The sequence below is a fragment of the Lycorma delicatula genome, chromosome 5, assembly GCF_047948215.1.
Source record: "Lycorma delicatula isolate Av1 chromosome 5, ASM4794821v1, whole genome shotgun sequence".
Lineage (NCBI taxonomy): Eukaryota > Metazoa > Arthropoda > Insecta > Hemiptera > Fulgoridae > Lycorma > Lycorma delicatula.
The window spans coordinates 43,652,304-43,680,301 of NC_134459.1; the positions used below are offsets into that span (position 1 = coordinate 43,652,304).

Below are 27,998 nucleotides of genomic sequence, written 5' to 3' on the forward strand. Positions count from 1 at the left end.
ATAACGAGATCTATTTATTCACTTTTTTTATTGTTGTAATAACTGATATTAATATTACCTTTAACTATTTTCTTATAAATAAAATTAAGTAGATAAACAATTATAAATGAAATAACTAAAACAAAAATTAAAATGTCTATCATAAAGTACTGGTACCAAGTTAAATCTAAAACAGCTGGTCTCAGATGTGAAGCACCTTTATGCCTTAATACATATTCCACCCACCAAACTGCAGTGTCAACAGGAGACATCGGTTTATCTTTAGTTATTGATGATAATCGCATCATACCTTCTTTGTAGCTGAAATTTAAAAAATAAGAAAATTATTAAAATCATAACTTAGATTAATTTGTTTACATAAATCAGTCCATATACCATAACTACAGAATTTAAACATTTTATATCAATAACAAAATTGTAGCAATTTAAGCAATATTGATTTATATTCTTACTGTACTGCACAGTACAACAAATAAATATTACTCATCAAAGTTTATAAAGCTCAATTGACATACTAAATTGACAGGATGAGAGAAGGAATTTCAACTCTAAACACATGCTACAAAGTGATTGTCTTCTTGGTGAATGCTCGTATATTATGGTACAGTATCTGCTTCCCTTTACTATTAGCAGTGACAATGCTTCTTCTTTCAGACAACAGCTAGAATTATTATGTATCTATGTTTTTTTATGATACTCTCTGTACTTTAATCAGTTTATATATATATAAATATATATATATAAAATTAAAATTAAGGTAACACCTTTCTCATTTATCATTTTTTAATCAATACACCTCTGTAATTCATCATCCCTCTGAATCTGTAATGTTATTTTTGAAACCTACTTAGACATAAAAATGGATAGAGAATGTATAGTAGTCCATACATATTAATTTTAATATGTATAATTTTAATTTTAATATATCTAAATTTGTTAAATATTATAAAATATTTAATATGTTTATTACTCTCTCTTTTATTGACATAACCATCAGATTAATCTACTTTTCATCTGAGAAATACATAATTTTTTTGCCTTTTAGTTGCTTCAGTTAGAATCTATAAACTTTGCTCCTGGTAGAAAAAGGAAGGGCACAGTAGGTTTTCACCCTATTGATTTAAATAGTCCTATTGGGCTGCTTAGTCATTCCATTTCTGATCTCATATAAATAACAAATAAAGTTGTTTGTCAAACTGCCTTGAAAATTAGCACACTGGTTACCAATAATATATTATGTCTATCTAAATAAAGTTTATGATGACAAACTCCTAACATGAACAGGATACATATAAGGATGATCATAAAGTTAATCACTGGTCATTGTAACCCTTAATATCTCCTACGTATCACAGTGCTTAACAAGAATATCCAGATCCAATAATCTAATCAGCCTTAGATAGTTGGTTGGCAATTTCTCCCTTGAGCTTCCGCTGCAAGAAAGAATTATGAAAGTCTAAGCCTCAACAAGGTAAAGATAATAGTTTTCCTTTTATATGCTGTTTAATTAAATCCAATACAAAAATAAAGTACTGTAAAACCTTGCCACTATAAACTCCATTTTTCAATAAATCCTTCTGAGACTACACTTCTTTTGGTTGAAACAAGTTTCTTTCAATTTAATGTTGAATCCCCACTCCAAACCAGGATTTAAGATTAAATTCCATATTATTGTTGTGATACTATTCATAATGATAATTCTCTTCACAAACATGTGATTTTTAAATACATAATGTAAATATTTTGATAACTGGAATCATAAAGCAAAAATAATTTAGTTATATTAAATGGATAAAGTAAATATTTGGCTAGTAAGGCTAGTGCATAAGCTAACTCTAACTTTTATTCGTATCACTATTTTATTATTATAAAACATATTAGGGCATGACTGTTTCTGGAACTAAGATGTTTTTGAGAGTACGAGCGGACATAAAAACAGAATAAGAAACTTAGTTGTTTCAAACATACATTTTGTTTAGAAGTTTTAATGCACCATCTGATTTTCTTCTTTCCTAATATATTATTGACAGTCAAAAGCAAAACTGTAGTAGTTACACTAAATTTTTTCTAATGAACTTTTATATCTTTCTTTATAATAACTGTAAAGATTGCAGGTGGTCTTATTTTAGTCTCCAGTACCTCTCTGTTAAACACTGAAATTTTATACCTTTACTGAATTCTTCTTCAGAAAAAATTTAAAAAAGATCTTTTGTCTACATTTCAACTTCACTACTCTTTAAAACCATATGAAATATATCAAACATTCTAAAAATATCCCCTATTAACTGCAAGTAATAAAATTTTTTTCACCAGATTTGGACATCTCTCCATCAGTTTTTTCATTTTTCAACCATTTTAAAGATAATTTGTATTTTAATCAGAATGACCTTTTTTAAACTTGGTAAGAAAATGTGAACATCAATAAAAAACATTTATATTTATAATGTAATGGGTAAATTGATATTTACAAACAAAAATCCTCATCTATTAAAATGTCTTGCTTTGGTACAAGAGATGTACAGTACAATTCTTCTACAGTGAAGACATACAGTTGTTTTATGATCACCACAACAGAACCTGTAGTGAATGTAATTATGCGGTAGTTGCAGTTGTTTTACCTCTTTGGAGTAGTTACCATACTAGTTATTTTAAAATAATCTTTTTGAATGAAAAATTATCCTGTTGTTTTTACTACTGTTAAGTAGTTCACACAAGGACATATTATAGTAATTGTTATCTAACTGCATATTGTTTTTCAAATAAATTATATTGTTTTAAGTTAAATACTTTTTTGTTTATATTATGGGATTACTAAGAACAAAATAATATAAATTATATCAAAATAAAATCCATCCTGTTATAACAATAAACTCTGTATATTTTTTTACCTCTGTAATAGTTTTTCCTGCTAAATTAAGTATCATTGAAATTGGTGGGGGGGGGGGGGGATTCTCATGTTACTAAAGTAATTTAATTTGGAAGAATATTGATTATACATCATTATTGTATCATAAATAAAAAATTATTATAAATTAAATAATCAAACAACCTTCGATTTGTAAGAAGTGCTTTCAATTTTTCATAAACGTTTTCAAATGCTATATCACCAAATTCCAAACTGAGTCCAGCACCAGATTCTACAATTTTTCTGGCATGAAAGTCTTGATCAGCAAACATTGGAATGGCAAGGATTGGTATACCATTGTATGTGGCCTCTTCAAAACTTTGAATACCAACCTGACTTATAAATAATCGCAGTTTTGGATGAGCTGTAATACATTCACACAAAAAAAAAAATTGATAAGAACCAAATAACAGAATCCAATAAACTAATTTTTTTTTAGTTTTCATCAGGCTGTAAATAAAATTATAAAATATACTATACGCAAAAATGTATTATTAAATAATTTTATATATAATACTATATAAATATGAGTATACAACAAAATTAATTAGAACTTGCTGGTTTGAGTGTGTGGTAGTCTAAATATTTGTTAAATTAAGTTCTACTTTGTACATTTCACGCAGTTTAGGTTTTGGTTGTGTCAACTAATTTTTGGTATGTTTTCATCTGCATTTCATCTTCTCAACTTCATTCTTAAAATACAAGCGATATTTAAAAATTAAAGGTCCATAGGTTTGAAAACACCCTGTTATCACAATAAAAATTTATCCAGTCAATTGTTCTTTCAACTTTATAAGTAACATAGTCATCATTAGTGCAAAGTCTAGATGGAGAGTCTGGTGTAAACCTAATCAAAACCTCTCGAATGGTAACAATTTCTGTACAAAAAGCCATTGTACTACAGTAGGCAGAAAACTTTACATCAACATTACATGCCTTTTTTTTCTTTTTTTTATAAGTTGACAGTATATTTCAAAATGCACACAAAAAATTATTATGTATAGCTTCTTCTTGAGACAGAAATTTAGTGAAAAGTGATTTTATGCTGTATCAGATATTTTATGTTCTAGTTACCAAGATGTTTTATGCTGATTTTAGAACTATTCATTTTGTCATTATTAATGAATATATTTGGGGCCATCACACTGATTGACACTTTTTCTTAAATGTGAATTGATACTCATCAATTCATCTAATTGATACAGCTTCTACTTCAGCACCATCACCTTTATCCAATAAATGTATGAAGGGTCATGCAAAATAATATTTTGCATGACGTTAACAAAAAGTATTTAAATTCCTATTAGTTCTTAAGGCCACCATTATAATTTGTTTTTGATTCATGTAATGTGTTAGTTACTGTAACTATAGACGATCTGAAATAAATCAATAACCGTTTCTGAAAATGGGATTGTTATTCTAAAACTGAGATCCCAATCCAGACTTATCAAGCAAAATGAGAACTGAAGTAGTTTTCTTCTGTCTTCATTTAATCATGTTATAGATATACATATTAGTATGTCAAGCCTGTCAAAATAATATTCAGCCCTATAAAGCTACATTATAATTTAAATAATTACATTTCTGACTGTAATTTTCATTAAAATTTTGATAAAATTATATTTTTTCACAAAATTATTTTATGGAATCGGTGTCATTCATTTATAATAGATAAATAATGTGACTAACTTACTACAACTTATTTAGCACAAGTTATGTTTCCGCGAGTTATTTTAATGTTTTTAAATCAATTAATTTCCATCAGACAAGTTGTTCTTATTTACTAACTACTTACTTTATTGCAATGACAGCAAAGAATCATTTTAGCAGGCCATGTAGTGTAGCATAGAAGTGTTCACTCACTTTTATATTAAGAATAAATATATCTGTATATCTGTATGAACATTTGTCTTCATTAATTTTTACTGAATTTAACAAACTAAATTCTACAGCCAAGTGAAAATTGAAATATAATATCAAATGTAAATTTCAACCATAATTGTGAAAGGTTAAGCAAAATCATTGTTGAGGCCATGTGATGTAACATAGAAGCATCATTCCCTTTTATATTAAAAACAAATATTTGTATGATCTCATTCAGTTTGTACTGAATTTAACAAGCTTAGCTCTGCAATAATATTCAAATAATGTTGTGAAAATTATAAAAAAATACAAAATTTCAGTCGTAACTGTAAAAGATTAGGCCAGTACTAAATATAATCTTACAGCTTTAACAGTATTATAAGCACTCTTTCAAGGGATATTAGACCTCACTTACCAAAGACTGTTAAGGAAACTTTCACTACATTAATGGTTTTTTGTATTTTCAGTTTTTTTTGCAAAATGGTATCCTAGAAAGACTTACTAAAGAATAAGTCTTTCAGCAAAGCAAAATAAGTATTTAATACTGGTACTGAGAAAGGCATTGAGTATTTGATTGGTCTCAGACTGAAAAATTAGAAGGTGGACAAAAATATCTAAGCCACTCATAGACAAGCTGGAAATAATACGTCACATCAGAAATAGGTTACATAAGAACAAGATGGAAGACTGAACATTTGGTCTCCAAACGTTCAACCTTTAGCTATCGGAGATTTGAAGATTGAAATTTCCCTTCCACTGCCCAATCCTTCATTGTTATTTACTGTTATTATATAACAATATATTATTAGTCATTCTGACTAATAGCAAAGTATCTTATTGCAAAATTTCATAAAAATTAGAAAAAACATTTGATGATAAATGTATAAAAGTGCCAAAGGATCGAGTTAATAAACAGAACCCAATTTTGTTCAGTTAATAAACTAGTTAAAAAACGGACATAAATGATACTTAAAGAGAAAAAAATTGGCACCTGAATGGAAATGTTTACAAATATTAAATCCAGTCAACTATTAGCAATTTTTTTAACTTAAAATAATACTGAAACTGCAATGACTTGTTTCAGACTAATAACAGCTTGTGTCAGTAAAGTGAAAACAAAGAAAAATTTCAGATTTATTATTTTTTTGAATGACTGTTAAGTTGGTTCTTTTTCTATATTGTGAATATTTATTACACAGCCAAATAAATAAAAATTTAGAAAATACAGAGTGATCGTAAATTATTCAGCGCATTTTAGGTGTTAATAAAAATATAACAAAGCAATACTCATATATACATGTTTTATTGTTGAACAGGGCATTTCAAACAGTTTTATTTATAGTACTTATGAACTTCAAAAAAATTCCACAAAAGCACCTTTTGGGGCTCGTAAAATGTCTATACGATATTCAAATTCACGCCACACATTACATAGAATATCTGAAGATATTCGATTAATTACATGTTCAATTCTTCTTTTTAGTTCATTGATGTTCAACCTTCGTTGCGCACCCCTCGTCTTTTACAAACCCGCAAATTAAGAAATCGAGCTGGTAACGTCAGGGATCGAGGTAGCCAGGGATTTGGTCTATTCAACGTTGAGGAAATCATTCATGATATTATTCCCGAACAACATGTAAATCCCAATGTGGTGCTGCGCCATCTTGTTGGAAGTAAACGTTGCGGTTGTCGATGTACAATTTGTACTACAGCATACTCCTGTGAAACGTCTAGATAACTAGCGCTAGTAACGGTTGCATCGACGAAGAAGTATGGTTCGATCATCCATAAGTAGTAAACACACATCAAATGTTAATTTTTGGACTATCACCATGTGTTTGTCAAACTGAATGAGGATTCTCGCTACCCCAAATCCGACAGTTAACGTGACCAGAAACTTATAAGTTAGTTTCGTCACAGAAGATTACATATTTTAACAGCCCATTATTTTCGCTTCATTAAGAATGTTCACGACAAAATTATAACGGTTTGATTTAACGGCATCTTCAGTTGCATAACTAAATGAATTTTGTATGCATGAAGTTTTAGGCGCTGTGTAGAACCAACACGATTGTCGATTGAGTATCACCAGTTCCAAACTCGCACTACGAGTCGATTTACTGAGCTTCTCAGCAAAATTACTCTTACTCGATGCACAACTTCCTCGGAGACGAGGTCTTCCAACAACCTTTTTTGTACACTACATTTCCTGTGTTGTTAAACTGGTGATACCAATATTTAACAGAGATTATTAGGAGGATCACGGCCGTACTCTAAAATGAAAACGTCTACGAGCAGTAATAACAAATCCACTTTCTTGAAATCACAGTACGCACATTGCTTCTCCAGCTCAGTAACCATTGCTTAACTGACGATCATCATGTCGTTACATCGTGCTGCCGTGTTCATTCAAAGTAAAATTGCGCTGAATAATTTATGTTCACTCTGTATGTTTTTTTATTTTTAAATTATCTATAATCTATTACAATCACGTTCTGTATAAATTTAAATGTCTTATTCGTTTTTTTTATATACGTTATGTAATTAAACAATAAATTTAATAAACTTGAATGACTCGCCTACGGTAAATAACCTACATATTCATTCATTATTTTTAAAAAAAGCACTCTTTTTAATACAAAATCTTTGTATATTAGTGGGGTATATTAATTATAATGAATTTTTAAACCTAAGCCACTAACTAAAATACTTTCTTTTTCCTGTTTAGCCTCCGGTAACAACCATTTTTAGATAATACTTCAGAGGATGAATGAGGATGATATGTATGAATGTAAATGAAGTGTAGTCTTGTACATTCTCTGTTCGACCAATTCTGATATGTGTGGTTAATTGATACCCAACCACCAAAGAACACCGGTATCCACGATCTAGCATTCAAATCCATGTAAAAATAACTGGCTTTACTAGGACTTGAACGCTGGAACTCTCGTCCAAATCAGCTGATTTGGGAAGACACGTTCACCACTAGACCAACCCGGTGGATTACTAACTAAAATACTGCTAACCACTAACTACTGCCTCTAACTAAATACTGCTTGTATTTAAAAATACAAGCAGTATTTAATTGACTGTTTCTGTTTGTTGGTAATATTTCCTTCATAGTATTACTTACAAATTCATTTAATAGAACTTAGTACTTAATTTTAACTGAACTTAATATATAAGTGCATTGCTTTTTTATCAGTAAGTAATAAAATAATGTACCTAAAATGGATTGTTGTGGTAACCACTTTCTAGACAGAACATTTTCAGGTTTCCCAGGTAGTTCTATATCTGCTTCCCATTTCCATAATACTCTTGTCTTTGGAAATTTTTTAAATGCTTCAATAAATGCTGCTCTTTTCTCTTCAGGTACTGAAGTACCTTTCATGTTGCTACCAAGACTAAAATATATTACACCATCCTCAGCTTCATCCATCCATTGCTGAAGATCCTATTGTGATAAATCATACACAGGACTAATACATAATAAAATCACTTGTTAATTTTATATCTGCAATCAATTGATATGAATATATGTTGGATTTATGGCAATCAAGTTTACTGTGGTAATTGCAGTAAGCAAGTAACCATCATTCGGTATATTCATATTCTTACTGACAGTTGATGTATAGACTAATGCAATGGAGTCTGAGCTCAGTATTGTTTAACTTTAATGATCTATGAGAAGTGTTCTATTAAATATGGATTGAACATTAGTTTTATCATTACATTATACTCTCTTATTTTCTAACATGATACTTAGAAAAGAGTTATTTTAGGTGTGAAAACATAGTATGCATGACTAATAACCATATTTTTCAAGATATGACTTATGCAGAAAATCTATCGTACTTTTCAATCTCCATTCAATTATCTCACCTAGAGCAGTGGCTCTAGGTAGCTAAAATTAATGGGGGTGTTGCTCCAGAAAATTTTTTCTGGGCCTTTTCAAGGCCATGGTTAAAGTTGACTAAAAAAAAAAAAGAATCTAAAAAAATGAATCAAATAGTATAGCTGGAAGCAGGATAATAATCTAATTTTATACTTGTACAAAAAAACATTCATTCTAATTTTAAGTACATTGTGCTTAAAAACCATATTCAGTTAACCAAATAAATAATAAATTCCAATACAGATAATATTTTTTAGTCCACTTAAAATCACTACAGTACAATGGTGCTTAATTTAAATTTCTATGTACACAGAAGCATATACATAATTAGTTTTTACTAATTACCCTCTGTTTCACCCTTCCAGCGTGTTTTTGGACAGATTTGGCAGCCAAAGAACCCTTGCTTTCCGCTTTCTTCTGATCACTGCTGAAAAAACAACTAAACCGCTTTCTTATTCCTTCCACAGACTAAACTAGAAAACGGAACGAACAAGGAGCGTTCCACACACACGCGGAGTAAAAATAAACTATCGTCCACCAGCACGCCAGGGTCGGCACTGCGGGAGCGACAGTGCTCTCTCCCTCGCAGCCTCGCGTGCAGCTTCCTATGTGCACAACAGCCAAACACCACTCCACTGGAACTGTGAAACACACAGTTCCATACTAATTTTTTTGTATCTTTTTTATAAACTGGGGCATGGCTACTGACATTAATCTTCAGGATTATATATTATACAAGTATAAAGAAAAAAGGCTCATTAGATTTTTTCCTTGTGTTGGAGTTCTGTCCTCTATGAGTTGGAACGCCGCAATGTTCCCGTAGCCCTATAGGCCGTAGTACGTGACTACTTGTCTAACCGCACGGCTCTGTTTAAAGATTCGGATCTAGTTGTGGAAAAATTCGTGACCAGGGAAGCCCGCAGGGTTCCGTTCTCGGTCCTTGCTGTGGAACCTGGTCCTGAACGGATTTCTGCGATTGACATTCCCAGAAGGGGTCACGGCCCAGGCTTTCGCCGATGACTGTCTCCTATTAGTTAGTGGACAAAGCCGTATGAGCTCGATCTTCTAGCTGACGACGGCAGCTAGAATATCAAGCTCATACGGCTTTGTCAACCGCAGAGGGCTGAATGGACATGCAAAATTTAAAGATTTCTGTCCCCAAGACGAAATATATGCTTCTTAAGGGTGCAGACAAATTATCGTACACTCAGAACCCCCACGTTAAGCATAAACTCTGTGTAATCAGCCGAGTGAGAGTTTTGTTTGATGAGAAGTTGCTGTTTAGCAAACACATTAGGCAAGTAGTAGCGGCGGACGCCGTCTCAGTGATTCACAAACTTAGGAGGATTGCTCGGAAAGACTATGGGTTGTCTGGCCGTCAAATGTACATGGTGTACCGAGTTTTCTCGCATAGGTTGGATATGAATAGAGCACTTGTTCAAAATTTAAGGAGTGCTCAGCGCAGAGCCTTAGTTCTATGCACTGGTGCTTTTAAAACAACCTCTTACGAGGCTATCGCCGTATTGGGAAAGGCTCTCCCAATCGATTTAGTGGTGAAAGTTCGGGCAGTCATGTGAAGATTGCGAATAGGTCGGGGGGCCGAGATATTTGGGATGCGAGGTATTTGGTATTTTTTTTCGAGCCGGGCCAGTACCGGAGCGAAACGGTGATCACAATGCCCCCTACCGCACTGCTGTGGGAAGCTAACCTAGAGATATATATGGCTGACCGCCAGACAATTAAGGCTCCAAGCGCTTTAATATGGTGGACAGGTACTTGCTGGCATTCAGCGACCTAGGCGTGACAGCGAATTGCTGTCTAAAAGAAATAAATTTTAATATATGGATGTCATATATATTTTTAGCAGTTGACGAGGTGCGCCTAGCGATTTTAGCAAATATATGAAAAGTGAGCTTTCAGACTTGTATTGAAAAAGTTTGGTCATCGGCTTTCGCCATTACCTCTATTGCGTGTAATCGGCGCCGTCCGGGACTTTTTCATCTTAACTGAAGAAGAGATCCCGCAATTCGACTGCATACACGAAGAACGATTCACGACTAAACAACTTAGACTGGCAGTGGTCAATAAAAGTTAGATCAATGCCAATAAAAGTGTCCGAGCCCCGACGGCGCCCTGGGGAACTTCCTGATAGCGCTATTTGCAAAATGCCCCAGAAAAATTCTAGATACTTTAAATAGTGTTCTTATTGATTGCCGGTTCCCGAAACCGTGGAAGATGGCACGTTTAGTTATAATTCCTAAAAAGAACACTGAGACATTCAGACCGATTTGCCTGCTAAATACCATTGGAAAGCTTTACCAAAACCTTAATAACGGAGAGAGTCCGAGCAGCAGTAGAAGCTAGTGGCGGATTTTCGCTGAGGCAATTTGAGTTACGATCCACGGTGGATGCGATCTCCGACGTTTTAACATGGGCTCGGAACATGGCGGCCGGTATTTGGCGGACCAGGAAGATTCCTTTAATCGCCCTACTTGATATTAAAAATTCGTTCGATATTGTCCCCAGGTCCGCTGTCCTAGATGCACGAGCATGATTTACTAACTTTAGCATGGCAATTGGTCGAATTGGAGTGCACACTTATTAAGGGGGTAATAAGTAAATGTTGGTTGCGATCAACCTAGTGCTAAACAGTGATAGTGATAAACAGTAGCAACTTTTGTGGGATACTTGCAGTATGGGCTATCTGAAGTACTTTGAAAGTGAGTTGTTTAATACTTAAAATCTTCAGTTTAGATCACTGAATTAATAATGACACCAACAGAGTGCACTCCACATATCTATATTTGATAAAATCATCTTAAAAAATAATAAAGCAAATAATTAATGGTTTGAGATTTGCTTTCATTTCCATTTAAAACATTATGAAAATAATAATTCAGAGTGAAACACTGGACACAAGTTATAATAAACCAAATTAAAGCCTTTAGAATTAGGGCTCTATTCATATTAGAGATTAAATCTTTTGATATAAATTTATCAACTTAATAATTCTAAATTAATTATTACATTTTAATTAAATGTTTATCTTTTATTTATTCTATACCCAAATCATTGTTTTTATAACAGGATTTTCATGGAGGAAGACCATGGTCTAATCCATGCGGACTTCATAACAATCCTATATCTTCCCCTATACTTTAACAACCACAGAAATTTAAAGAATTACTATAAAATACTGTGTTTCATCTCCACACAATCCAAGCTGAATTAATTACACAGGTTTAACTACCACTTACATGTAAAATAACAATATTCTATTTCCTATACATATATTTTTTTTAAAATCATTCACTGCAATAATACACATTACTTACTAATGGTAATGGTTTTGGTTTAACAATATGCATTGGTCCAACATAAATTGTATTTGGTTGTACAGGTCTCGGATAACCGGTTGAAAGATCCGCACTAATGATTAATAAACTTTTATTATATTCTAGTTCTTCAGCTGTATGTTTAACATTATTAAAATATTTTCTTAAATAACTTTCTTGCAGCGGTTTTAGAGAATATTCCATAATGTATTGAGAATAAATGTTTAAGTATAAATTATATATACGTTCCCAAAATGTCATTTTATCACAGCTTGATGAAAAAACTAATGGTACATATGACGGGAATACCGGATTTCCTTGAGGTAATTCATTCGCCATGAAAGGATGCAGAGTTAATAACCCTACAACTGGTGGATCACCAGTTATTTCTTTAAATCCTAACAAACTTGAATAACATAATGACTCATATAATATTAAGTCAATTTTTGTACCATTCAATTCCCTGAAAAAGAAGAAAATAATTAAATTAGAATTGTAACAAAAGATGTTTTTAAAAAAATTATTGTCAAATATTTGTGAATACATATTTGCTTATGTAGATTAGTTTATTAGACAAGTGCTCTCTACGACTACATTATTTTAAGATTTTAGTAATATTGGACTCAGAGGACCTCAAAATTATTAAATTTCAAAAAATAAATTTATCGCTTTTAATTATTATTATTTTTTTAATTTTATACATATTATTTTTCTTGTTTTTACCTATAATTATTATATCATGTCTAAATTGTTATTGTCATAATGTGTAAATTATTATATACTTCTATTAAATTTTTAAAAGCATATTAGTGTATTTTCACAAATTTATTATGAACAGTAAACCTATGTCATGAATGAAAAGTAGCAAATTCTTCACTTTCCCCAGGAATTTAAAATATCTTTAAAAAATTTTTAATTTAGTACAAGCATACTTTCTTCTTTTTTTTATAGATTTGTTTAAACATTTATTATCATTTAATTTTTATAATTAAAAACCGATTTTTTAAATACATTTTATTTTAGTTTCTTATTCGTTTTAAAAAAAACTTATCCTGAGAAGTAAAATTATTTGGGTTTCATCAAGGTTAATCGAAGGAGGATCTTCTAGCGAGTAGACATGTACTTCTATTGCTGAGTTTTTTTCTAGTTTTGGTTGGTTTTTTGCTGATTTTTACAGTTTGGATGATTAGCAAAGTTTTGTGAAATTATTACAGGCATGGATTATGTGTTTTAAGATTTTTTGGTCAACAGACTTACTTTTTATTTAACGTTTTATAACTTCTATATTATTTCCTCAGGCAATAAGGTCCATAGTAGACTGTCTTCTCACTGTACATGTTACTGCAAGTCGATCAAGGAAGTAAACAAGAACTCAGATCAATTATTAGGGGAACTCCTTTTTTGTTATATCACCCCTTTCCCTCTACATAACCCCAAATCCCCCCCCCCAGTTTTACGCGAACCGGGTCCTCTCGACCCACTGACCCCTTTTACACCCCGAATTTGTGAAATTTTTTGAACCCTTATTTGAGGGGATACATTTTTGGTCCCCCAAAAAAATTTTGACATCCCAAAAACATTTTTGACTTGTTTTTTAGCATTATACATTTTACCTTCCCCCAAAACCCCACGGACCCCCATCGAAATATTGAGTGGGGTGTCTAAGAACGCGAAATTGACCGCACGTCAAGAATCCGTCGTCAAGAGTTCGATAGCGTCTTTGGTTTTCGAGTAAGTATGGAAGATACACCATTTCGGGCTAGGAGGACTCTAGGTCACCATCGCAACGAGACGATAGAAGACAAGCCCGACGTAGTAGTAGTCTGCCAGAAGTAGGACCATCTCTACAGAAAGAGGGTGCAAATTTAGAAGCGGTAGAAAAATTGGAAGAGGTGACGGACCGGGTACAAAAAAGGATGTGTGAGGTAATAGAAGAAAACAGCGATGGGAATGTGACAGATGGAACAGATATGGACCATGTGATGGAGGAAATTCATAAAATGAACATACTCGTATAACGAAATATAAACACCAAGAAAGAGATCAAAATATGTGTATAAAAGATCCTGTATAAGGCCCGAGACATGGAGACGGTGATGAAATCTATTTATGAGGTAGTGGTTCCAAAGATGACAACGAGTATGGCAACACAGACTGATGAGAGAAAAGATGGGGACGATTTCTGAGAAGATTCGCACGAAGGGCGATAGAGAAAAATTTGCAGGAATTATCGGATATCGCTGGCAGAAAGATCTGTATCAGGAGGTTGAGTTCTCTAAAGTAACCCTGCGGGGAGTGAAGAGAACGCTAGTGTTTATAGTTTCCAAGACTCAATAGAAGAAGAGCTCGTATGCTGATATGATAAGAAATCTAGCGCCAGGAATAGAGAAGTACCGAGTGGAACAATCTTTAAAGACTCAAGAAATACAGAAGTCTTCTACCCAGATGACGAACACGCCGAAAAATTCACAGTCTATGTAGTACTGTTTGATGAAAGAAATGAAGATCTAGTACAGCAGGTCATGAAGGTACTTTATAGATTGAGGAACGCAAAAGCGAATAAGCTGATGTTCTGTGCTCAGGATTGAGACTGGGGAAAAATTGATTTATGTACTAGAATATTGGTACCGGAAAGAAGAAAAGGAGGAGAAAAAAAATTGTGACTCTCTCAGTCATAATTTGGCTTCATTAAAGGGAAATCCACTGTTGACACGCTCAGGAAAGTAGTTGAATGGGCTGATACATACACGAAGGACACTCGGAGGACCAATAAGATCCCACTTCTGGTTCTCCTAGACGTAAAAAACGCTTTTGGTAGCGTACCATGGACAGTAGTTATGGAAGAGCTGCAGAAAAAAGGAATTAGCGACTACTTAAGAGCAACAATTGCAGACTTTCTAGACGGGAGAGAACTCATTGCCAATACTGAAGAAGGTGAAGTGAGATTTTTCATGCAGAGTGGTATTGCGCAGGGATCTGCATTAACCCCTCTGCTGTGGAACATCTCTTTTGACGGGCTGCTGAGACTAAGGTTTCAAGAAGAATTTTCATTAGTTGCATATGCTGATGATTTATCTATGTTAATAACTGGATCTACAGAAGATGATGTTGAAGAGAAAGCTAATACATCAATAAGACGGGTGAGCGCCTGGCTAAAATCGAAAGGTCTAGAATTAGCGCCGTAAAAGACCCAGGTGGTGGCGATCGTTGAAAAACGGAAGATAAGACGAATTAACATTAATGTCGAAGGTATGAGAATCAGTATGATGGCCCATTTGAATTCATGCTCAGGGATGCAGAAAGTTGGAAAATGATGGAGAATTTCATCATTGTGGTACTAAAAATGAAGGGCAAAGAAACACCCCATTCAGGTGTACTATTGGGCTCATAAGACCTGGGGAGGAGGGACAGCTCTCTGCTGAGCCGACGTTCGTTCTTGTTTGGAGGGATGGGCGGTGGTGAGGACCCACGGGGACTCCCAATTCCCCGGGTAAAAATAAAAAAAGGCCTAGTCCCGGGCGTGGGGTGGGGGCCCCGGAACAGCATAGCTGAGCCGGGCCACCCCTGCCGCATTGGTTAAAGGCAGGCAAGATGTGAGGAAAAAAGATCCAAAACCGGTGGGCTGAACTGCCATGCCGGATGTACAGCCGGTAGGTGGGGAGGCCCATTAGAGTCAAAAGGATACCCCCTCGAGCCGAGTAATGCTTGACCGTAGTGCTAAACCGTCCTGGGGTGGGCAAAAAAAAAGGTTTCATCAAGCTTAGAAAATCTGTTAAGCACAACTGCTCAAAATGACAGTTTTTTCCGTGGTACTAAAAGTATCACTTAATTAAGGTTTATCTATAATTTTTTTACTAATAACCATCATTTTTCATCAATCAATTTTTAATAAACATGCAATACTGTGTAAGAATTCACAGAATGACACTCACGTGACGTTTGACCTTGAAATTGCAAAACCATGCTACTAATTTCTTTTCAATTGCCTTTAAAAAAGAGAAAGATTTTTATGTAAAGTCAAACCATATTCACAAAAACACGCATCATCAGGTTATTTTGATTAATATTTTATATAATTTACTATCTGTTATCAGTACTATCGGTGGTCTATATTAATTTTTTTTACATATAAATCAGCAGAAGATTTTTATCAAACATTTTTATGGTTATAGATACAATCTGTTGTTTTTTTTTTGTTTTTTTTTTGTAATTACAGTACTTAATAAACTTGTAGATAATATAGTATAATAGATAAAAATACTTAAGAAAATATTTTTATATTTTGTCATTATTATTTTAGTTATTCCCTTTGACCAACTACAGGAAGATGTCCAATTACTAAAAACTTATGTTTTCATGGTAACAAATTAATTTTGAAGTATGTGAAGACTGAAACCCAGAATCTTAATGTAGAATTTCGATCATTTATTTTATCTTAATCTAATAAGAAATTAATTTTGCAGTAATTAAATACTATTCATACAAACCTCATCAAATCTTGAACAGCTGGAGAACCAAAAACAAGTGAAGTAAAAAAATTTACAAAGTTATACGCGTCTGCAATTAATTTTGAAGGACTGATACGAACTTGAAGTGAGATTTGATTCATTGCTTGAACTCGCTGCCATTCTTTATAAGCATAACTTATATCAATATCACGATGATTTTTCATTGGTTCCTAAGAGAGAAAAAAATTGTTTAGTTGATGATAAGTGGTCATACACACAGAAACAAAGTAATCACATCAATAGGTCATATATTGATTGAAAGAACTTATCTTTTTGAAAGAATATTTTAAGGACATTTCTTATCATTACTTTTCAACATATTAACTAAACAGCATTTTAACTAAATTAAGATAAAAGGAAATGTACGAGTATATCATAAAAACAATATCAAATTTATCAAGTCTACTGATAAAATTTATTGGTTCCTTTAGGTTTTGCTATTATAATTTTAGATATAGATTTTCTTATCTTAACAAGACTGTCGCTTGTTCGCGTCTCGATCAGGATATTGACAGATTGACAAATGAAAATATTTATATAATTAGAATTTACTGTCTTAAAAACATTAAGTAAAATAAGACAAATCATTAATATTAATAACGAAAATGGTAATAATAATAGTAAATGACAATAATAAAACAATTAAAAAATTATAGTAATTACAATAATAAAAAAACATCTCACAATAATAATTAGAATATTGACAATAATGTCAGCAGTAAACAATAATAATATTAAATGTCAATAACAAACAAATAATCATAAATGTCAATAATAACAATAAACAGAGATCACATAAAAAACAGAATTTAAAGAAATCGTCAGTATTTATTCACAGGTAGATAAATAATGAAAATCATAATCCAGTCCCATTGATAAAAGACATTAGCATGACCATTTATATTAACAATAATAGTACAGTAGATATGACAAGTATAAAGTTCTTTTACTGCAAATACCTTTGCTGTTCACAAATAAAACTACTCTAATAATTTAAGAATTAAATTTAGTACATTATCTCTTTCACTTAAAGTCTTACAGTAAGTCACCTAACCATCTCTTGTTTTCATGTATTACTTATAACGTCACCCTAATTGCGTCGAACCTTTTACTCCCTAGAAATTCGCTTCTTCACTCAACCTCCTCGCCAAATACTATTACTGACTGATATCTCGCAGACTAACATCGTAACGTCTCGTGTAGACTGATTCGAAGAACTGATCGCAGACTCTCCTCGTGAAACTGATTTTTTACTGGTCTTCCCCGGAGTATTTATACTCCTACCTTCTTCACCTGCCAGACCATACCCCAGTTGAGCGTGAGAACGATCGACCGAGCCCTTTCATTCCCATGCATTCCTAGCCTGGATCCTCTTATCACAGAGCAACAATTGTTTGTGTCTCAGTGGGCAGTATTTCAAAAGATAACTCTTAAACGAACCTGTTACCTTTACTAAAAGGGTACCTTTTAGCCCCTTTCCGGATTTCTCCCATTGTAACATTTTCTACTACTTTCTTCTTAATTGGTAGGAATCCGTTACTCAGATCCGTTATACCGGTCTTGTTACAATATTTTAAATTAATTTCTTCTATCTGCATATCAAATTTCTGTGCATTAAACAATCCAAAACATCCACCCAAAAAAATAAAACAGAAAAAAATGTTAAAACTGAGTACCCCAACTTATGTTACCTTCATGAAAAATCGAAATTTCATTTAAAATTTAATAAATAAATAATTTAATTAAATTCATTTTAAATCATTAGGTTGATATAAATTTTAAACAAACGTTATTCATTGAAATTATATTATATAGAACCTTACTTATTTAATATTTAGTTTCAATTTGTGCTGATTGAAAGTGCCTTAGACAGTCTCTTCTCTTGATAGCACACAAAAATGTACATCAATGTCCGGGGTTATTATAGTTTCATTTTTCCTAAATTTAATTTATTATCTTTCAAAAGCCAATTTTATATAAATAGGTTAGGATCCTGGGTAATACAGAAAGCAGCTTCATTTATAACCTAACTAGCTAATGCGAAGCTAACTAACAATGCTTCGCTATTGCTAGATTTGAATATGTATATAGATTAAACGAACACGAATGAAAGTTTGAAAAAACATTTAAAAAATGAACATTATGGAACATCTCAAAATTTAACCTTAACTTTTTCCCCTCTTTCCCTTCTTCCCTTTTTTGCAAAAATATTTCTTTTCACGTAACTAATTTATACTCTGAATATGAGCAAAATCGGACAACAAATACAATTTTTGAAATATCTCTACCCCACGCCACCTAGCGGATCCAAACTAATTCAGAAACCTTCACGGACGTGCACACAATTCACGAAAGTTTCCCATGGTAATCGGATGAATAGAATAGAAACGCATACGTGACAAACAGACAAACATTCATTTTTATATATATAAGATTATTCTGAAACACTTGGTACATCTCATTGAATTATACCTTGGATACTCACAGAGCTCGCTTCGGTCGCCATTCCTATCTACTCAGAGGGCACCGTCCCCTGGACCATTGCACTGTTCATTATTCTCATGATTGTGAGAATAATACTTATAAATAACAATTGAAATATTCAGGCTTTATAGAAATCTAAAAAAAAACTAAATTGCAACACACAGAATAATAATAAAGAAGTAAAAGGATTATTCTTTTTTCCCTTTAATAAATATCTTTAATTTACGACTTCACCTACCTTGGGTGAGAAGAAATAATGAATATTTTTAATATTTTAACCTTCCAACCTATGGCAAGCGAAGCGAGCTCTGCGGCCCTGGGTTAGGCCCTGTGGCCCCAGAGGGCTCCAAGGAGTTCCTGAGTTGGCTCCACCATTTACCTGGGCTGACCTGAGCCCTGAGATCCAGCTTCTGGCTAGATGGTCCGACCAGGTTTTAATTTTATAACCTTCGAGGGAGCTAGGCTTTTAAGCCTCCATCTGTGGTTTAAAATCTTCCATGGTATAGTAGTACAATGTATCCTGAAAATTTGAAAGCAATTGATTGGCTGGTTCTTCGACATTTTTCAAGATGAAATATGTGTAAAAACCTTCTAAGTTTTCCCAAAAAACATGGGTAAAAGTTTTTAATTGATTGAGTATTTTTTTGCTTATCCTTAACAAAAAAAATCCTCTTCTTTTTTATATAATAGTATAGATTTACAAAACTGACTATTAAACATCAACTATTTTATTTATTTTAATAATAATACCATGAGATGGTAAGAACATGATGCAAACATACTTGATGAAAGATTAAGATGATTGAAACAATAGATGGAAAACCCTCATCAGGGATTTACTTGATACCAAATGATCTAAAAGCCAGCATTCTAACCAGTGACCATCTGTCCAATCATTAGATGATTATCATCAGAAGATACTGAAGATTAATATTAAAATTAAAAGAAAAAATAATAATACAAATAAATAAAAAATATAAGAAACAAACTGAAAAAATATGTATTCAGAAAATACAACTTGTAACAAATTACCTGACTAGGGTTTGGTGTAATCACAATAAGATTATGTCCTTTCTTAGCTAAAGCATGACTTAATGCTAGCATCGGCTGCTGGTGACTGTACGATGGTGTTGGGAAAATACCCAATATTTTGGCAGCATTGCAGCATGTTATTAAATATGATAGCGCACCAATAATTGTTAGTGAATTCTGAAAATATAAATAAACAATACACAAAAAATTAAATCACATTACTTTTGTGTTATAGTCTTTACAAAAAAATGTTTAAATGTTAAGTAATTCAGCTATCAGAGAGCTAATTTAAAAATATACATTAATATTTCAGTTTAATAAAGTAATGGTAACATATATTTCTAAGAAGGGAAAGGATGTAACTGAAAAATTCTATAGACTATTATTTGGGCTAGTAACAGCTTATCCTTCTGTTGATGTTAGTACTGTTGAGATTAAAACCTACCTTTCATATTATTATTATTATTATATAGTATTTATAAGACAATTTAATCATCATTTTTCCAAGAGTGGTAGAAATATTCCTTGATATTGCATTTTCTGGTATCAAGGTTGATGTTACCCTGATGAATGATCACCTTGTGCCTCCTGATGCACTCATGATCCTCCAATTTTTACATAAGAGCTGAAGAAGCATTTTCTTCAAATTCTGAGAGGCTTATTTTTAAATTTTCATCAAGATTACTATTCTGGTCTTTATGAATCTGTTGGTTAACAGGATTGGAATATAGTTTTTTCTTCTCCAGATATTAGTGTAGTTGCTTCTTGTTTTGGTGAATTTATTTACAAGCATATGGAAAATCATATTCCTCAAAAAAAGTTACTGTTCAACAGCTTTCTTGCATAAGATTGATACAATTAAATGTAAAAAAATCATTGAGCATAGAAAGTACAAAAGAACTTTGTGTGATGTTTCACTCCATAGAAAAAGTTAATTTTAGTTTAAACTAAACATATTTTATTTTGTGGGATTTCCCATATGTATTGCTCCATCTGATGATCCTCACAATTTTAATCTGGTCCTCTGCTTTTTATATGCTAAGGTTAACTGTAAAGATGATCATTTGATTTTGAAAAGTGACATTAATAAACCAATGTTTAATGTTTTAATTTTCTATAGTTGATAGAAAGCCCCTTATTCTAAAAAAAAAAATTTTCATTACACATTGTAACAAGACCAGTATAATGGACCTGAGTGACGAATTCCTGCCAATTAAGAAGAAAGTAGTAGAAAATACAAAAATGAAAGGAATCCAGAAAGGAGCTAAAAGAAATGCTTTTAGTATAGCTAACAGATCTGTTTAACAATCTCCTTTGTAATACTGCTCACTGACACACCTAAACATATTTTATTCAATAAAAAGGGGTTACCAGACCAGGGTTGAAATCTCATGGGAAAATGTGCGGGCGGATGATCATTCTCACGCTTTGAGTTGGGTCCAGTCCTGCAGGTAAAGAGGGTAGGAGTATAAATACTCCAGGAAGACCAGTTGATGATCAGTCTGCAAGGAGAGTCTGCAAACAGTGCTACAATAGAGTTCTGCAAGAGAGTTCTAAGTAAGGAGTGATTATGTGCGTTTGAAGCAAGGGTATTCTACAAGGAGGTCAGTGAAGGAGCAAATTTCTAGTACTTAAACATTCAACACGATTAAGGTAATGTCACAAGTAATTCCAGTGTGGACAGTACATGAAAACAAGAAATGGTTCAATGAGTTACTGTTAGACTATAAGTGATAAATTTAAGTGACCTTTTTTTTTTAAATGACTATAATGTAATAAATTTCATTCATAAATTGTTAGGGTAGTTTTATTTACAGTGAAAGAACTTTATACTTATCTATTGTACTATTGTTGTTAATACAAGACTAGTGGTTAAATGTGTTAAGATTAGCAGTCATACTAATGTCTTTTGTCAATGGGACTGAATTCATTATTATCACTCTTTTCATTATTTATCTACCTGTAAATAAATTTTGTCGATTACTTTAAATTCTGTTTTATATATAATAACTGTTTATTATTATTGTTGTTGTGGTTGTGATTACTGCGATTATTATTTATTTATTATTGTTTACTGTTACCATTATTGTTATTATTCTGATTATTATTGTGAGTTTATTTGTTTTATTTATTTATTTTTTTGAAGCTTCAGGGGCATCGACTGCTATGGTCATTAACCCCTTCTACGACAAAAAAGAAAACCATGTCCCACAGATGTGTAGTGAAGCATCACCACTGGAGGAGATAAAATGAATAACCCCCAAAATTCATACAAATTACTATTCATTTTACAGATTTATATTTCAACTGCTACTTAATAGTTTTGCACTTAATAAATGGTCCACTGGTTAATAATGATGAATTTCATCACAGAAATGTTAATAATTTATTACTTATAATAACAAAGAATTCTTAATTAATAAAAGTAAATTTAATAAATTTTAATATATAAATAAATTGCTTCTTTTTTTCTCCGTAGATAGGCCTTCAAGGACCATGCAAATATAATTTCATGTAGTTTCTTTCTTTTTCTTCTAGTTGGTATTTTGATTGCTATTTCTATCATTTTTATTGCTATTTATTATTATTAAAATAAAATATAAATAATGAAGCTAGTTGTGAATACTGAAATAGCAATTCACACACTGTTATGGCCTTGGTTAATTTTAATGAGTGACTTACTTTTTAATAACAGTGTTTGATAAAAGGATAGAGTGATGTTTATTTTGTAACCTTGAACGGAATGACTTTTATTTTTTTTTTATGTAATTTGTTTTACAAATTAATAAATGAATACCTTTAAAATTTAAATAAATTTTATGTTTTTTAAAAGATTAGAATTTTAATTTGTATAAAAATTTTATGATTATTGATATTTAAAAGTAACTTGGGAAAAAAATGACTTAAGTGCAGTTTATTAAGGTGGAAAAATCAATGAAACTTGGCTGTACTAGGGTAGTGTATAATAAATATCAGAAGAGATTCATGCTTGGCTATAAAATATTTAACTAATTCACTCACTTATATATTTCCCATATTAAAATGTGATGGAATCACTTTCAAATTTTTGTATAAGTTAGCTTGTTTTATTAATCTTATCACTTAAAAACTTCCAATCAGTAACTTTAAAATTTTTGAGTTGTTATTTGATTTGTATAGCTCATAAATTTTAAAAATTCATTTTATATTGTAATATAATGGTAGTACAAAACTGTACTTACTAGCTAGAAAGACCCAGACTGAGTGAACAATATTAATAAAAAAAAAAAAAAAAAAAAAAAAAAAAAAAAAAATAGCTTACTAGTAATGAATAACTTTTATTATTTTATTTAATTATTAAGTTTCCATTACATTATAGAAAAAGAATAATATTTTAAAAATGAAATAAAATTATTCAACGTTATTTTGTAACTTAAACTATGTTTTCAGGAATATCTGCATTGAAATCCATTACATTCTATTTTAAGTTTTATTGTACATCATATAATGGAATAATTTTTTTCATTTTTATCTACCTGTTTGTAACACAACATAACAATTTTAGAGAAGCTATTCTTTAGGTTTAATTAATACGTTTACTGCAACGGCACATTGTATTTGCCATAACAAGTGAAAAGTTTCCACTTTAATTCGTTTCATTGCAGATTCCAATTGTCTCTCTTGAACACATAACATTTTGTATTGGTTGATATGCGAATAAATATTGGACTTAATGACAAATAACATATTATTCCACATGGTATGTATGAGTCAATATCATAAATTATTGATTCAAAAATTACTAATAACTCACCAGGCTAGACTTGTGGTTAACTTGTCATCGAAAAATCAGTTAACAACTGACTTTCAAAGTTGAAGGTTCTGAGGTTCAAACCCTCTCTTTGTCTGTTTAGTCTCTGAAACCATCATAAGGTGTTACTTCAGAGGATGAATGAGGATGATATGCATGAATGAAGTGTAGTCTTGTTCAATCTCAGGTATACAGATCTGAGGTTGAAATCCTAGAAAAAGTTAGTTGCTTTTATATGGATTTGAATACTAGACAGTGGATGCTGGTGTACTTTGGTGGTTGGGGATCAACTAACTACACGTCTCATGAATGGTTGGCCTGAGCCTGTACAAAACTACACCTCATTTACATGTCACACATATCATCATCTCTTTGGGCCGTAGGGGATGGTTGCTGTTCAACTAGTGAACTAGTTGAACAGATTGCAACGTGCTCGTTAGGAAATAAAAATTACTAATAACAAGATAAGTAAGATATTATTTTGGTATTGGTTTTCTATTAAAAGATTGGAGTAAACATTATTACACCAAGTTACACCATTAGTTAGTTACACTTGGAAACACTGCTGCCATGGTCAGTGACAAATTCTGTGCCACTAAACACAAGATTGTTGTATTCAAGTCACTCTAAAAAAAATCCCTTTCAGCACGCCAGATGGTGGAGGTAGATTTCAGATGGCTAAGTAGGGGATAAAAAAGATTTCCACCTTAAAGTTAAGAAAAACATCAAATTTACTCAATACGACAATGGTTTCATGTAAAAAATATTTTCATATGTTTAGCATATGACAACCCCCATCTTCTTACAATTCCAGCGACATTTTTGTCATCTCTTGGTGTAACCAACCCGGTTACCATAATAAGACCAACCCGGTCATATCAAAAATTGTTTCAGACAAAAGATTTAGGTAATGTTTAGAGGACTAACAACCACTCTAAACCGATACAATACTGTGCCTGTAAAGGGAAGTATGATTTTTTGTCTTCAAAACCCCATTTTTCCACACCTGGGTCAGTGGTTGGTGATATTAAAAAACTTTACTTATATAGGTTTTAGGCCCTTATCCAAAAAGTAGTAGGAACTTTAAACGAATTCGATATTTTACTTAATAAAAAAGTTATAGCTATATTTTTTTTTTCGAAAAAGCACCCCGATTTCCACTTCCATGGTTCGATTTTGCCTATTAACTTGATCGAGATCTTGGGTTGTTATATTTTATAAATCAATTTGAAAGTGATTGGCGCAAAATTACGGCAGATAACAAATCCAGAAAAAAATTAAATATATATATATACTTCATATATATTATATATAGAGAGATTTAGATTCGGAGTAACAGTACAAGGTGAAAAGATAAAGATGCTACGATTTGCTGATGATATAGTAATTCTAGCTGAGAGTAAAAAGGATTTAGAAGAAACAATGAATGATATGAATGAAGTCCTATGCAAGAAATACCGCATGAAATTAAACAAGAACAAAACGAAAGTAATGAAATTTAGTAGAAATAACAAAGATGGACCACTGAATGTGAAAATAGGAGGAGAAAAGATTATGGAGGTAAAAGAATTTTGTTATTTGGGAAGTAGAATTACTAAAGATGGACGAAGCAGGAGCGATATAAAATGCCAAATAGCACAGGCGAAACGAGCCTTCAGTCAGAAATACAATTTGTTTACATCAAAATTTAATTTAAATGTCAGGAAAAGATTTTTGAAAGTATATGTTTGGAGCGTCGCTTTATATGGAAGTGAAACTTGGACGATCGGAGTATCTTAGAAGAAAAGATTAGAATTTTTTGAAATGTGGTGCTATAGAAGAATGTTCAAAATCAGATGGGTGAATAAAGTGACAAATGAAGAGGTGTGTTGCGGAAATTAGATGAAGAAAGAAGCATTTGGAAAAATATAGCTAAAAGAGACAGACTTATAGGCCACATATTAAGGCGTCCTGGAATAGTCGCTTTAATATTGGAGAGACAGGTAGAAGGAAAAAAATTGTGTAGGCAGACAATGTTTGGAATATGTAAAACAAATTGTTAGGGATGTAGGATGAGGGGGTATACGAAATGAAACGACTAGCCTAGATAGGGAATCTTGGAGAGCTGTATCAAACCAGTCAAATGACTGAAGGCAAAACAAAAAATGTGTATTATATCATTATATATTAAGTGTATATAATATATATATATATATATATACAAAGTATTTCTAAAGTGGTGGGCTGGCTATACTTCCTTAGGAAAAATTGCAATTTCTCCTTCGTTTTCCCTCTGCCCACCATTTTGTTATTTTTATATATAAAATTTATATCTGAAGTTTTGAGAGTTGAATAACATTAATATTTGGTACGCATCTTGGTAATAAAGTTTTAAAATTTGCTATTATTTTTATTTTGCAGGACATAAACATCTTCGCAAATTACAAAATGGTGGGTAAATTTATTTTTCAATCCGTTATACCTCCATAAATATTAGTTTTATTAAAATTTATGTTATTTGATAAAATATTAAGCCTTTATTTTGAACAAATTGACATTTTATTTTTTGAAATCGGTTCACAAATAATTGAGTTATGGGAGAAAACTGATGTAATTTTGTCATAGTTATTAGGTCTATTATTGTGAGAAAATTATAACTTTATCTGATACTAATTTACAATACTAGAATTAACAATAAATAAAATTAATTAATATTTAGTCGAATTGGACGTAAAGGTGGAGGACATGAAAACAGACAAAAATTAGATCAATTTTCCGCCATATCTCGGCTATTTGTGAACCGATTTTAAAAAATAAAATCATTTTTTACACAAGAGAAACTTAATAAAACAGCACATTTTTTCATTCCCACCATTTTGGCACGTGTTAAGAAATTGGTAAAAAATAAATCGTTCAATATTATCAAAGCGGCATAAAATAATCTAAAGGATATGCAATTTGTTTTGAAATCTGATGGCTGTTTCATTTCTATAAAGCAAAAAAATTTGGATACCCAGATCCATCAATAGTAATTATTTTAGTTTTCACCACGCAAACATTTTCATAAGAGGTGTAGGATTTGTCAGTTCTTTAAATACTTGTTTAATTTTTTTTATTACTTCAGCTTGCAGATGAGCATATTTGATGCAACATATGATTTCCCCTCTGCGACACTTTATTGATATTTATACTGTGTTGTTTATCATTTGGACATAATTTAAGCGAAGATAACATTTTCAAAATCTACAAAATCAAATATTTTTTTAAACATATAATTATTTTTATACAACTTATTATTACGATTTAAAAAAACTTTTTTTAATATCTCAATATTTTTTTTCCATTTTTGATTGGTAATCTCCCATAAAGTACAAGTATAGTTATATAAAAATATATTTGACAAATATATACACTCCCACATAAAAATAATTGTTATTAATGAAATATCTTAAATAAATTTTTTTTAATATTAAAAACTACAAATAAAACATTATAAAGGCTCTTTAAACTTCATTTCAATTTACATGAAAATATTTAGTAAAAGAAAAAATAATAAAATTAAGCATTTTAGAACTTGTGTGAAATAAATTAATGTTTGATAACATTCATCAACCGTGCTGGACCACACAAGAAAAAATAGATTTGTTTTATAAAATTAATTAAATTTTAATTAATTTTTCTTTGTTTAATAAATTAACAACATTTTATTTCTTAAATTTATGAAATAATAGGTTTCTTCATTTTTGATTGATCAACATGAACGATGGATATAAATATACATTAGTATCTTATGCTTGAATGAATATGCTTTTCAGTAAAGTTAAATAAGTATGAATATAATTATTATTATTATTAAACGGATAAAATTATAAAGAAATGTTTACCTGATAGCTTTTTAAAGGCATTAAAAAAAAATGTAAATTATACAGTATTTTTGTGTATTTTGACAATTTTATGTAAAATGTCATTAAATATAAATAAAAGAATACTTCATAATTTATTTTAAATTAGTAATACAGCAATAAAAAGAGTGATGTGATTGTACATACCATCTTTAGAAGAAGATTCTTTTTTTGTGTAGATGTTACCACATTAACGAGTCAACCAATTCTGAACAGTTTAACTATAATATAATAAATAATAAAAAAAATTAATGACCTTGAAGTTCTAAAAGTATAAGATGTATTAAGTGAATGATGGGAGTATG

General features: G+C 31.4%; 1 protein-coding gene across 1 annotated transcript; it reads right to left on the minus strand.

Annotated features, from left to right (window-relative positions):
* LOC142324411 (UDP-glycosyltransferase UGT5-like) lies at positions 1-27,936 on the minus strand. Its single transcript, XM_075365241.1, has 7 exons — positions 27,841-27,936; positions 20,023-20,199; positions 16,486-16,676; positions 11,999-12,461; positions 7,994-8,222; positions 3,050-3,269; positions 1-300 (listed from the first exon to the last, which is right to left on the minus strand). Exons 1-7 carry the CDS (start codon positions 27,841-27,843, stop codon positions 15-17), a joined length of 1,569 nt encoding a protein of 522 aa, XP_075221356.1. The 5' UTR covers positions 27,844-27,936; the 3' UTR covers positions 1-14.
* Between the last annotated feature and the right edge of the window lie 62 nt (positions 27,937-27,998).

Coding starts and splice junctions, on each gene's coding strand:
- LOC142324411 (XM_075365241.1), bottom strand. Junction 12,462..16,485: donor GCTGTTCAAGATTTGATGAG/GTTTGTATGAAT, acceptor CTTCTTTTTCAG/GGAATTGAATGGTACAAAAA. Junction 3,270..7,993: donor ACCACAACAATCCATTTTAG/GTACATTATTTT, acceptor AATGTATTACAG/CTCATCCAAAACTGCGATTA.